The following is a 12,650-nucleotide window of genomic DNA, read 5'->3' on the forward strand; positions in this document are numbered from 1 at the left end:
TGCACAATGCCTCAGTGTTGCATTTCATTGCTTTAAAGAGTTTATTTTGGTTTGGATGAGGGACATCTGCATCTCAGCGTCAGCCAACAGTTTGTTTTATGAGCTCAAGCTTCTTCAAAGAAGCCGTGGCATGCTTCCTTCTCCGTTCACTCCTCACTACGTCGATCCTTTCTAATCTCATCCTCCTTCCACCACGCATTCGTCCCACAGACCATTTGAAGCATCCTCTTGGTCAGTTGTACAGTCAACATCCGATTTCTAGGATTCCCTAGGGGCCGCGAAAACATCATAAAAAATTAATGCATGTATTTTACTGCCTTTAAAGGCTCAAATTACCACAGGCACGTCTGGAAAAGCTCTGAAGGCCTGCCAGTACACGTATTCGAGTAACCGAATACGTGTACAATACGTGGCATATCGGTGCTCGTTTTGTGACAGGAGACAGCAGATGCACGTGAATATAGTTCATCATCATCATAATCATAATCACCATCATCATCATCATCAGCCTATTTTATGTCCACTGCAGGACGAAGGCCTCCCCCTCCGATCTCCAATTACCCCTGTTCTGCACCAATCGGTTCCAACTAGCGCCCGCGAATTTCCTAAGTTCATTGCTCCACCTAGTCTTCTGCCGTCCCCGACTGTGCTTCCCTTCTCTTGGCACCCGTTCTGTAACCCTAATTAGTGGTTGACCGATTATCTAACCTACGCATTACATGACCTGCCCAGCTCCATTTCTTTCTCCTAATGTCAATTAGAATATCAGCTATACCCGTTTGCTCTCTGATCCAAACCGCTCTCTTTCTGTCTCTTAACGTTATGCCTAGCATTTATCATTCCATCGCTCTTTGTGCAGTCCTTAACTTGTTCTCAAGCTTCTTTGTCAGTCTCCAAGTTTCTGCCCTATGTCAGCACTGGTAAAATGCACTGATTGTATACCTTCCTTTTCAATGATAATGCTAAGCTTCCACTCAGGAGCTGACAATGTCAGCCGTATGCGCTCCAAACCATTTTGATTTTTCTGTGAATTTCCTTCTCATGACCAGGGTTCCCCGTGAGTAATTGACCTAGGTAAACATGCTCCTTCACAGACTCTAGAGGCTGACTGGCGATCCTAAATTCTTTTTCCCTTGCCCAGCTGTTGATCATTATCTTTGTCTTCTGCATTTTATCTTCAACCCCACTCTTACTCTTTCTGTTAAGGTCCTCAATCATTTGTTGTAACTCATCTCCAGTGCTGCTGAACCGGACAATGTCATCTGCAAACTGAAGGTTGCTGAGATACTCGCTGTTGGTCCTTAGTCCTAAGCCTTCCCAGTTTAATAGCTTGAATACTTCTTCCAAGCATGTAGTGAATAGGACTGGAGAGAATTGTGTCTCCTTGTCTGACCCTTTTCTTTACAGGCATCTTCCTACTTTTCTTGTGTAGAATTAAGGTAGCTATGGAATCTCTGTAAATATTTTCCAATATATTTACGTAAGCGGCCTGTACTCCTTGATTATACAATGCCTCTATGACTGCTGGTATCTCTACTGAATCAAATGCCTTTTCGAAATCTTTGAAAGCCGTATAGAGAGGCTGATTGTACTCTGTGGATTTCTCAATTACCTGATTAATGACATGGACATGATCCATTGTAGAGTATCTCTTCCTGAAGCCAGCCTGTTCCCTTGGTTGACTAAAGTCCGGTGTTGCATTATTTTATCGGAAATTTTGATGGCGAATATTTTATATAATACTGGGAGTAAGCTAATGGGCCTATAATTTTTCAATTCATTAACGTCTCCCTTTTTGTGGATTAGTATAATGTTTGCATTCTTCCAGTTTTATGGGAGCGTTAAAGTCGATAGACACTTCGTATAAATAGCCGCCAGTTTTTCAAACATTATGTCTCCTACATACATACTGTGTCCCATGACAATTGCCTCTTCCCACGCTTGGTAAGCTTCACCGCGTTACATTGCTGTGTCGAGGCGAAGCAGACTTTCGGAAACGGGCATTATGCAACGCGTTGTGCTTTCCGAGCTTCGAAGCCAATCGCGAGGACCAGAAAGACGGAGTCAGTGCCATTGCTGACAGCGTCGAATCCTTTCAATGAAAAACACGGAACCGAACGACAAGAAGCTTAATAGCGAACTTCGAACCAGCTAGAGATTGCGTTGCCGCGTTGGTGGCTACTGCTGCCAGCGGATCTGCGTGCGAGAGCGCCGGTTCGAGGCGGCGAAATAATCAACATGGCGGCGTTGGTGGCTTTGATTAATGCCGTTTCAGACCTGAGCTCACGGCAAAAGGCCCGGAAAATCAGACGGCGACGGGCTCTTGCGTCCGAAATTTCAGACGTTCTTATACATTGACTCGATGGAGTACGTGGCAGTGCCGCGAAGCCGTCTGAATTATCGGGCATGTCTCAAGACTCGGGCGACCGAAAAATCGGTCGTTGACTGTACATTGGCAACTCCTCCTGCTGACGACACGGCGTCAATGGCGATTCGTTACGATTCCTCTTTGTTATTACCGCGACTTTCGTTCCCTTTCAATAAAATTACAGCTAATTTTCCTCGATTGAAGCAAAAATTCCCCGAGTTTTCCCTATCTCCAGACTATTCAAGATCCCTGAGAATTCCCGGTTGGTAGACACCCTGCTTATGGAACATCTGGTGTGTACAACAAATAAGCTTTTTTCTATGACACATGCATTTATTTCAAATCTTCAGCACAAAGAATAGCAAAAATAAATAAATAAATAAATAAAACAGGAATAGAGGAATTAGACAAAGGTGACCATCACTGTCACCTAATTACTTTTATCAGCACTGCAAAGAATAAAGGCATGGTAAGTGTTTACAGGAAATTAATGCATTTTACCACATATTTTGAGGAAGTATTTTCGAAGCTGGTGCACAAGCACAAGGTTTCAGTTATATGTACTTTATACTTCACTACTACTTGGCTTTGGTTCCAGAATTGAACCATTTGATTGAACATGGTTTCTTAGAAATCTTTCAAGTAAATTCTTACTAATTAGCTAATACTGATCTACAATCTGCCTAAGTGCACTTCGTAAATGTCTCAAGGTGAGGGTAGTACTTTCTTTTTTTTCCTTCCTCCATGCTTGAAGGGATTTTCCTTGCGTGATTTGTGGCATGAAGCGCCGATAGGATGGTGGTGTTTTTTGCACATGCACAAAATTATGAACAAAATTCATGTATAGTCCAGTGAATCAGAAGATCAGCTGAATATATTCAGATGGTCAGCACATGTTCTTGGATGAGAGCACTATAGAGGAATGAAGTGCAAACCTGCACTGCAAATCCTGGTTTCCACTAAGGAAAGTGCTGAGTGCTACCACACAGTGCTCAAGTACTGTTGAGAGCCTCAGGAATAAATAAATTTACTGACAACTTAAAATGCATTCGTTTAAGTGAGCGCTTTTTCTACATGGTGGTCTAAATGAGTGAAATGGCTTCTAACCAAAATTACCACAAATTGGCTAAATACGCGTGACTACAAAGATGTCCATTTCAATTCACCATTTATTTTTTCCATTAGGTGGAGGCATTACATAAATGGGGGTTGGACAATAACCAGTAATAAACAGTGGTAATCTAAACATGAAAAAATAAATTTATTTACTGGTAGGTACACTGGAGGGACTCCCAGGAAAAAGAGCTGTCATAGCAACATGACGGTGCTATGACCCAGGGTGCTCGTCAAAATTGATAGCCCAGTACATACACACACGCACAAAGACAACACAACTATAAGAAGCAAAGGAGGGCATAGGAGAAATCATGTTTTTGATTGAGATGTACAATTAACTAGAGATGGGGGTTAGACTTCAATAAACTTGATTTAGGAAAAGGTGGAATGTGAGTGGAAGAAAGAACAACTTCACTGCTAGTGAGAGATGAACCCACAACATCTGCACGATGCATTAAATGCTCTAAAACTGAATTATGTCAACAGTTGTCGCTCTAACCCCTTTCTAGATTATTTACATACATATGTGTATATATGTAACTTGGCCCTGACACTGTCAGCCAGTTCAATGCATGGCCACAGTGTTAGATGTGGAACGTGCCCATTACACCATAGGCATTGCATAGCATGTCATCTGAGGAGTAGGCAACTGGTTAATTAAACCATTGAGTGCTACATGGTTGAAACGCTTACGACACAATGAGCTAAAAAAATAAAAAGGATCGAGTAGCTCAATTTTTAGTAACAATCATAAGAAGTCGATAAAGACTGGGTGCATGCTAGGTGAATTATCTAAGTGCAAAAAGATTTTAAAATAAACATGCAAAACACAAAAGTTAGGTGGCATATCTTCCCTAAAATGTGTCGGGAAAACCTTGGTGGAGTCTGAGGCGCTACTCAGGACATTACCAAATCTTGTCAGCTTTTATCGGCTCACAGGGCTGCTATGGCCTCTCTACAAATGCTGCCACTGCAGATTTTGACAATAGGGTGAAATCTGACACTGTCTGGAACAGCATCCCTGAACTGCTTCGATGGGGTCTTCACCTAATCCAGCTATACAGAAACTGTGAGACCCTTACCGCCACTGACGTACATAGCGAGGAACTGCTCTCGCCCCAGTAAGGCGACGGCTGTAGGAGCGAAGCTGTTCAGCACCACCATGTTGGCTGCTAGGTGGAAGAACGAGTGGTGACTGAACGTAGACAGGAACATCGGCAGGCACAGTGGCTCTGTGGATCGTTCGACAGGACAGAACACAAGGTAGTCAAAAAGTTTTGCATATACATTTTACCCTCAATATAACAGATCATTGGACACAACAAAGTAAGACATTAAATCATGCAACAGATATATATGCTTATAATAAATATCATATATACCGACAGTATCCTTATTTCGGATGCAACTTTAATATAACTAGGTTCGATTGTACCAATGTTAGATGTATAGAAGTTCACCACGTGCCAAGCACATCTAGAAAACTATGAAAATGCAAGAAGTAAAATGCAGGGCAAGGAATTGGTTCTGCTGCGTTCATGATTATAGGACCATTGACTGATTTCGTTTCTTTATCGACTTTTATTCCCCACGCCCTAACAAGGTTGTACAGTTTCTAGAGTGATGCTACAGTACTCAAAGTTAATTTTGATCACCTGCGGATTTTTGGTGTAATCTAAATTTAAGTACATGAGCATTTTAGTAGCCAAAACAAGTTAACAGATCACCCACAGCTCCTCAGGCTGTCAATGGTTCAGTGGTCAGGAAGTCATCACATAAGAAAATCATTTTAAAAGGTTGTCTAGCATGGAGTATCACTGACTGCAAATACTGTCTTTGCTTCAGAATAAATGCATTAACAATTCGTAAAAGAAAATGTGTTCATAATAGCTATCAAAGATGCTTTGTTATAATAAATTGCTTGCCTGTACAGCTGTATAGATTGCTCTGGCCCTTAGCGAGCATAACACTGGAAGTCTAAAAATAACGAGTACGGTTGTGATTCAGTAAGCACGCAAGAACATACATACTACTTTAAAGTACATACATACTTTAAGTATGCAAGAACATACGTACTAGATTGTGATGACTGTGATGTCTCCCCAGCTGCGCATGCATGCGTCACAGATGACCTTGCATACCCTCATTTCTCAAAGTGACGCTTCTATACCTTGCATCTCTTACAAACTTGTGATTTTGTGCACACTGTGATGCGTCCACTCAACACACTTACAGTGTTCTGTTAAACACAGTAGAACCTTGTTCATACGTTTCGAAAAAAAAAAAATAACGTGAGAAAAACGTACTAACTGGAAAAGCGTATGATCCGAAGTAATTAAAAATCTGACAGACCTATTGTTGACATCTACATAATGAGAAGTGTCGCACGAATTGTTACGGTACGAGACACCGACGTGTGTTGAGCTGGTGGTGCTCTGGCAGCCCGGAACAAGTCTTGTTGTTTTCCTATTGCATGGTGTTTTAAGAGGGCGACAGGAAACCAAAGGGATATCAAGCTGATGGGCGATGCTGGATGCCGCCGAAGCGAAATGTGATGCCCACATCGCACCGTCTGCAGCGGGGAATAGCGGCGCATTTGGATTATTGCTTACTAAAAGCGTGCACTACGCTACGAATGTCGCTACACACCACACACTGTAAAACAGATAGGTGAAGATGCTTATCGTGATTGGTTTGTCAGTGATAGCTGTGAATGCGGCGTGCGACGACCTGGGCGGAGACTTGCTGGTAGCAGAATAAGAAACTGTGCACGCCATCGTTTTCATGTGAGATAGGTGGCTATATGCTGTTCTCAATCGTGCGTGCCTCATGCCTTTTCTTGTTCACACGGGATCTAGCGGCCGGAAAACATGTACAATTGCAGTCTGCAGTAGGGAATGGCAACGCATTTCAGTTATCACCTATTAAAAATGTGCGCTACGCTTCCGATGGTCCCACACATTGCGCTACAGATTGGCGAAGATGCTTATTGCAATAGGATTGGAGGTGATAGCGCTGAATGCTGCGTGCAACGACCCCGGAGAAGATTTACTGGCACCGAAATGACAAACTGAGTGCGCGCCGGCTTTTTCACATGAGATGGGCGAGCGAGTATTGCGGTGAACCTGCCACAGTGGGCAGCTATATACTATTGTCGATCGTGCATGCCTCGCACATTTTCTTGTTTACATAGCATATAGCCATGTAAACATATTATATGGAAAATGTATCATATGATTGAGTTTTGCGACGTACTGAACGTTGTTGCTGAAGAATTCTGTTTTCCGGGAACGCATGAACCAGTAAAAGATGAGCGTAACTCTATTCGGTCATTTTTATGTTCTCGATTGCAAATGTTGGCGCCTGGAAAACGCACGGAACACGAACATATAAACAAGGTGCCACTGTACTTTAAAAGTGGGTGAAATCTGCCTATAAAGGGATGCTATAAAGAAATGCATGACCAATTGTGGGATCTAACCTCTGTCTTCCAGAAAATCAGCCCAATGCTCTGACCATTAGGCCACAATTGCTGATGTGCTTCTCTCTGGACAAAGTCACTTTTTGAAATGTCTGGCACGTGTCTCCAAAGTGGGTGAAGTGCGCATGTAATGCTATCACTTCAGAAAGGGCAGCGAGAGTTTTAAGAGACAAGTGATGCAGAAAATAGTTCCATTTCCACTGCATCTGTCTGGCAAACACACCTTCAAATGTAAAGCAGAGCTTCTAGCTGTTCGACTGTCTTAGACCATGTATCGCCCCACTCAAACTCCTTGCCTCTAGGCTAAAGCAGGTTCTTAAGCTGCATCACTCTTCACCAATGAGTTACGCCAATCGGAGCCATCTCTGCAGATATACGTACCAACCTAGAGTGCTCACTGATGCAAGTGATAAATCAACGCCATGCACTACAAATACCCTCCCCCTCTCCACATTCCCTCCCCCTCTTCACATGCCTGACTGCTACATCGTCAAAACCTAGGCTTTGGCCCTCTCCACGCCAACAACAGCTCTCACTCACCTAAGTGTTTCCTCTGAGTCTGACTAGTCCAGGCAATTGCCTTTGCCACTGAGTGCCACAGACAAGTGGCCATCGTCTCGTCATTTTGGTGCGAATGCTGCGCTGATAACTGGACCCAGGTCTCCAAAAAGCTTATTTCTTAAGGGCACAGTTGGCGGAAACAGAGAAGATCTAACTCTCCTGGGTTTTAAATGTGGTGGCACGAAATGAGGCGGCTGCAGCAATGATGGCTGCCTTTCTTCATGCTGAAATTGTGGTGCTATTGGGCATTTCTTCTCCTCGTGTAAACAATTAGACCTTTAAAACTTTAGCGAGTCATGTTCAGAGCTTCAACTCGGTACTGATTATTGCAAGGAAGACTCAGAGTCCATAGCGGCCTGTATCTTGTGGGCACAACTCAAGCAAAACGTTTTGCCATCACCACCTCTGTGATTTGCTTTTCTTACTGTGCCAGTATAAGGCATCGCATGGACGACAATAAAAGAACATTTGGCTTGTGTTCTAAAAATATCAAACTCTATATTGGCTGTTTCTGTAGCCTTGTCTATCTGCAGCTCAAAAATATGAAGAAAAAGATTTGACAACAAAAGACATCAGAAAATAACAAATGAGCTGTTGACATTACAATAATGAAAGCTGATCTTAACAATCAGTCATTAAAAATGCGGGAAATTTTGGTGGTTTTCTGAAACAAAAGCTGCAATGAAAAGGGTAATATGTTGAAAACAGAGGGGTGCAAATATCAATATTTTTGAGCACAAATCAAATATGAATACAGTTGAACCCATTTATAACCAACTTGATAGTTCCGCGAAAAGTGGTCGTTATGTCAGTAGTTATCTATATATGGACTCGCCCTTAAAAGCACTAAAAAATTTACCGCACTGAAGCTGCTGTCAGCAGTTACAATTTGGCAGCAGGTCCAAAAACCAGATTTTCAGTGCCGTTTTTGTTCCTGATGCATTTCTGCACCTAGCTGCATACTTGTGTTAGAAACATCCATTTAAAAATGAAATGTGGCATCGTATAGCTCTTTCAAAATGACGCCTGGTTCCGCTCACCTGTCATTTCAAAACTGCAAGTGCAGCGGGTATTTTTACTCGAGAGCTTGTGATATATTTTGCTACCAGCAGTACTTGACCGTATTCTGCACACGAGAGCGAAGCATTCTAGTTGGTTGGAAGCGTAAACTTCGGAAACTACTGAGGCATGCCGCCATTCTGTGCAGGTCTCGGACATCATGGCTTCGGCATTCCAACTGCCTGTCAGCCATACAAGAGCCATAAAATTACATTATCTATCTCACTTCGGGCAAAAAAAAAAAAACATTCAATATTCACAAGTATAAGTGCCACCACGAACTGCTGTCAGCAATTGGCAAACGTGTAAATGTAGCGCCACCAAACTGTGATCTCCCGATAATGGTGCAGTAACTGTTGACCCTTTGCAACATTGCATGGAGGCAGCGTGTGGTGCAGAAGTCTCACCGACTCAGGCTGCAATGGCAGGAACACTTGTGCGACCTCTCAGGGTGTCTACCAAGTTGAGATTTCCAAATTCCCCGAATTTACCAGGTTTTCCCTGAGTGCCTTTGCAAAATTCCCTGAGTGATACAGAACTTTGTTTTGCGTCAAGACAGGCTGACACCATGTTGCCCGATGCTAAAAAACGACTTAATCCAGTTTGAATAGTAAGAAGTATCATTTTTTTTTTTTTTATATCACAAGGGAGGGGTAAGTAAAATGCGCAGCGAATAAAATATTTTTGAAAACATGGTAAAGCTCATTGCAAGTCGAGTTGAACATTCTAAAATATGAATAAAAAGGAGGTGCATACAGAAACAAATGTTTTCGAATAACCCCTTCAGTCACGAATTATAGTCGACTGTCGACACATGTGTGAAACATAGATGGTGCTTGAGACTCCACTGAAAGTAAATCAAGGTGGTAGAATGACTGAGCATTTTATGATGAGTCATTATAATTACTAACTCAATATTTTAATATTGCATCGCCAGTCATGCTACATTTCTTCATAAAAAGAATAAAATCCCCTGCTCGAATTACATGCACAAGTTATTCATTGGCCTCAAGCATTTCAAGAAAGAAAAAAAGGACGTATATCAAGATTGCTACCGACATGCCCCAACGTCAAGCGTCACATAAAGCATGGAAGTGCCTTCACCAAAGCGATACTTTGTATCGATACATATCACTCAGAGGCAAAATGGAAGTAATTTAGCTTATCAGAATATTCAATTTGCACTAAGCTTAATGTTTGTGCTCTATTTCTTGCTACCACTGCACAGAAATGGCAATAATAGGTCACGTCCACAAATGTGGACGCTGTGACTGAAGGGGTTATCAGCTATTTTTATCAACTGATAGCAAGCTGATTGGTATGAGGCCTGAACTTATTCACAAGTGAGATTCTCTCTCAATAGCTGGTGTGTCAATCTCAACTGTCCTGACATACTCTCAGCCCACGTGCGGCGTCTCAGTGTTGCGTTTCACTGCTTTACAGAGTTTATTTTGGTTTGGATGAGGGACACCTGCATCTCGGCATCAGCCAACACTTTGTTTTTTCAACTCAAGCTCCTTGAAAGAAGCTGTGGCAGGCTTCCTTTCCCGTTCATTCCTCAATGCGTAGGTCCTTTCTGTTCTGCTCGTGACACGTGCTCCCTTACTTCGCACTGCTATGCTAGGATTCTGTACTGGTACAAGTCACCTTTCAATATAAATAGATCTGGAAACCGTTCATTGTAACTAAAGCTCGCACCTTTTGTCGCACAGAGTGCGTTTTACTCATGCTCCAGAAGAGGGCAGCACAAGTCACTTTCAGCTAAGGCTCCTCTATTACCTTCGGTGGCTCATATATACAACATACAAACTGGCGGCACGACTATAGCGGCGATCAACGTGTAAGCTTTTCCAATTTTCACAATTAATATTTCTTATATATGAAATACAGTAGGTAAAATTTATGATGACCTTTGTGAATCACTTAACGAGGTTCCAATGCCATGAAACCCAAAATTCGCATTTATCAGCCATGTTGAAAGCGTGTCCAAGTTTGTGGACAGACGTGAATGTAGAGTACACTCGGTGCCCTGTTTGCAAACATAAGTTGTGGGTGGGGAAATTTGGTGTGTCTTTTTCCGTGTAGCCAAGACATTGACCAGATCTAACCCAAATCAAACTAGCACAAGGGAATAAATGTACGAAAGTAGACCAGCAGCTCCAGAGACCAGACCAGCCTAGCTGCCTGATGGCGACACGAGAAAATGGTTTTGACCACTTCCCAGAATTTTGTAAAATTGAAAATGCAATGCGATGCACGAACAAAGATTGCAAAGCAAAGTCAAGGGTTTTGTGCATAAAATGCAATGTTTTCTTGTGCCTGCAAGCATAAAATTTTCTTTTATTTTTACCGTGCTCCCAACTAATGTCCACGTTTGCGGACACTCATTTGAAAATCCAAACTGTTTCACAATTTTTTTCTCTGCACTTCTGAAGCCATTTCAAATGAAGTGTTGAAAATGTTCCTGTTTCTCTTGACTACATTTTTTACGGTATTGAAGTTAAGTGCAGCTTGTACCTTCCTTTTCTGTCTCCTTATAGTTTTTAGTGCTATTACAAGGTTTGACCACGCCCACCGGTGTCAATAAATTATTTTCAATCTGGTCACATGGTTGTCTGCAAGATGTTGTCGATGAAAAAGGCACTAAGGGATGCAAGTGAGAGCAAATCATGAACATTTGGTTACATGTGTGGTTAGTTGCACAAATTGCCAACAGCATTAAGCAACCCCTCCCGCGCCTCCCCAAAGTAGGCATCTGGATCAGCCTCTGGTGATGCCATCGTGGCCCCCCGATTTCACACTGGCACATGCACCAGCGCACGCCTTGCGCCCTGCTGCTTATGCTTGTACCTGGCATGCCTCTACCCTAGACTGGAGGCGTGCCTTGAAACCGCGCAACCGCACATGACCTTTGTGGCTTCCAAAATTTGTGCAAGGCAGTCGCTCGCTCATCTCAAAGGCTGCATCAGTGCTGCGGTTGGACTGGAGCGGGGTGCATGCTGCCATGTGCCCAGTTTGGTCACACTCCCATGCTTTGGCACTTTGCATGTGCCCTCTTTTTACTGTGACCGAATTGGAAGTGTTTGTTGTAGCAGTACGGTGGTTTAAAGAAACATTCGTTATATCTAGAAGCAGTTTCCATGGGGAAGGTCAGAAATTCGCAAATGCATGGAAATGTGGTCGTTATATCTGGGATCGTTATAAGTGGGTTCGACTAGTTAGTTTTGAATATAGAATCAAATATTGAATAACGCTTAGCGCATGCATTTGTTAGCAACTTTAGTTATTTTAATATGTTGGAACATTGCAATTAAATTGTCAATGGTAAAAAATTAGACTAGTAAGCCATTATACTAAAAGTTCACTTGGCTGATGTTAACTTGGAAAATTTAGTAATTCCCAGTAGCATTTGAGGCTGTGCCAGTTGTCACTCATTGAATCTGCCATTAAGCAATAAGCTCAGAATTGGGGGTGGTGCTGCAAAAGAGTGCACCCTTGCTGTCTGCAAACCCACGCTCCATGTTACTAAGTGGGCTTTCCGATCGAGCTTCGGCATCGAGTGGCTGAGCGTGCATTACGGGCGACATTTTGCCCAGCAGCCCAAAATTAAACCAAAATTCAGCACGAAATCAAACACACATTCTTAAATTAGACAAAAGCAAACGCCAAGAACCGTTTTCACTTCCATGCCGTTAGAATATATTCGATTTGTTTTGAATATTCGCGTCATACCGATTATCTGAAAATTTTTGAATACCTAATTTTCAAATACGAATATTAAAGATATAATATTCAGTACTATTCGAAATTTTCTAATATTCGCACACACCCCTAATTAAAAGTGAACGTAAGAAACTGAGAAGCGTGGTAGGAGCTGCGGACAGGCAGACAATAGCGTGCGTCACTCACTGGAAGCCGGATGGGAGACAAAGTATCGCAGCATAATGGGCTCCAGCCGGGGCACCCGCCATAGCAAGAAGACCGCCGCATTGGCTGCAATCAGGCCGTACGCCACCCGGCTGCCTTCCGGCACGCTGTGCCACCATGTATTCAGCTGAGGGAGAA

The 12,650-nt window shown here is 42.7% G+C and overlaps 1 protein-coding gene across 1 annotated transcript in view; it reads right to left on the minus strand.

Annotated features, from left to right (window-relative positions):
- Positions 1 to 12,650, minus strand: part of rho-7 (rhomboid family intramembrane serine protease rho-7) — a 54,968-nt gene that overhangs the window by 15,431 nt on the left and 26,887 nt on the right. Inside the window, exons 4-5 of the mRNA XM_050186701.3 lie at positions 12,495 to 12,639; positions 4,567 to 4,716 (exon numbers count right to left, since the gene is read on the minus strand). Coding sequence (XP_050042658.1) covers positions 4,567 to 4,716; positions 12,495 to 12,639 — 295 coding nt within the window. The remainder of the gene's footprint in view (positions 1 to 4,566; positions 4,717 to 12,494; positions 12,640 to 12,650) is intronic.

This window comes from Dermacentor andersoni, chromosome 2, assembly GCF_023375885.2.
Source record: "Dermacentor andersoni chromosome 2, qqDerAnde1_hic_scaffold, whole genome shotgun sequence".
Lineage (NCBI taxonomy): Eukaryota > Metazoa > Arthropoda > Arachnida > Ixodida > Ixodidae > Dermacentor > Dermacentor andersoni.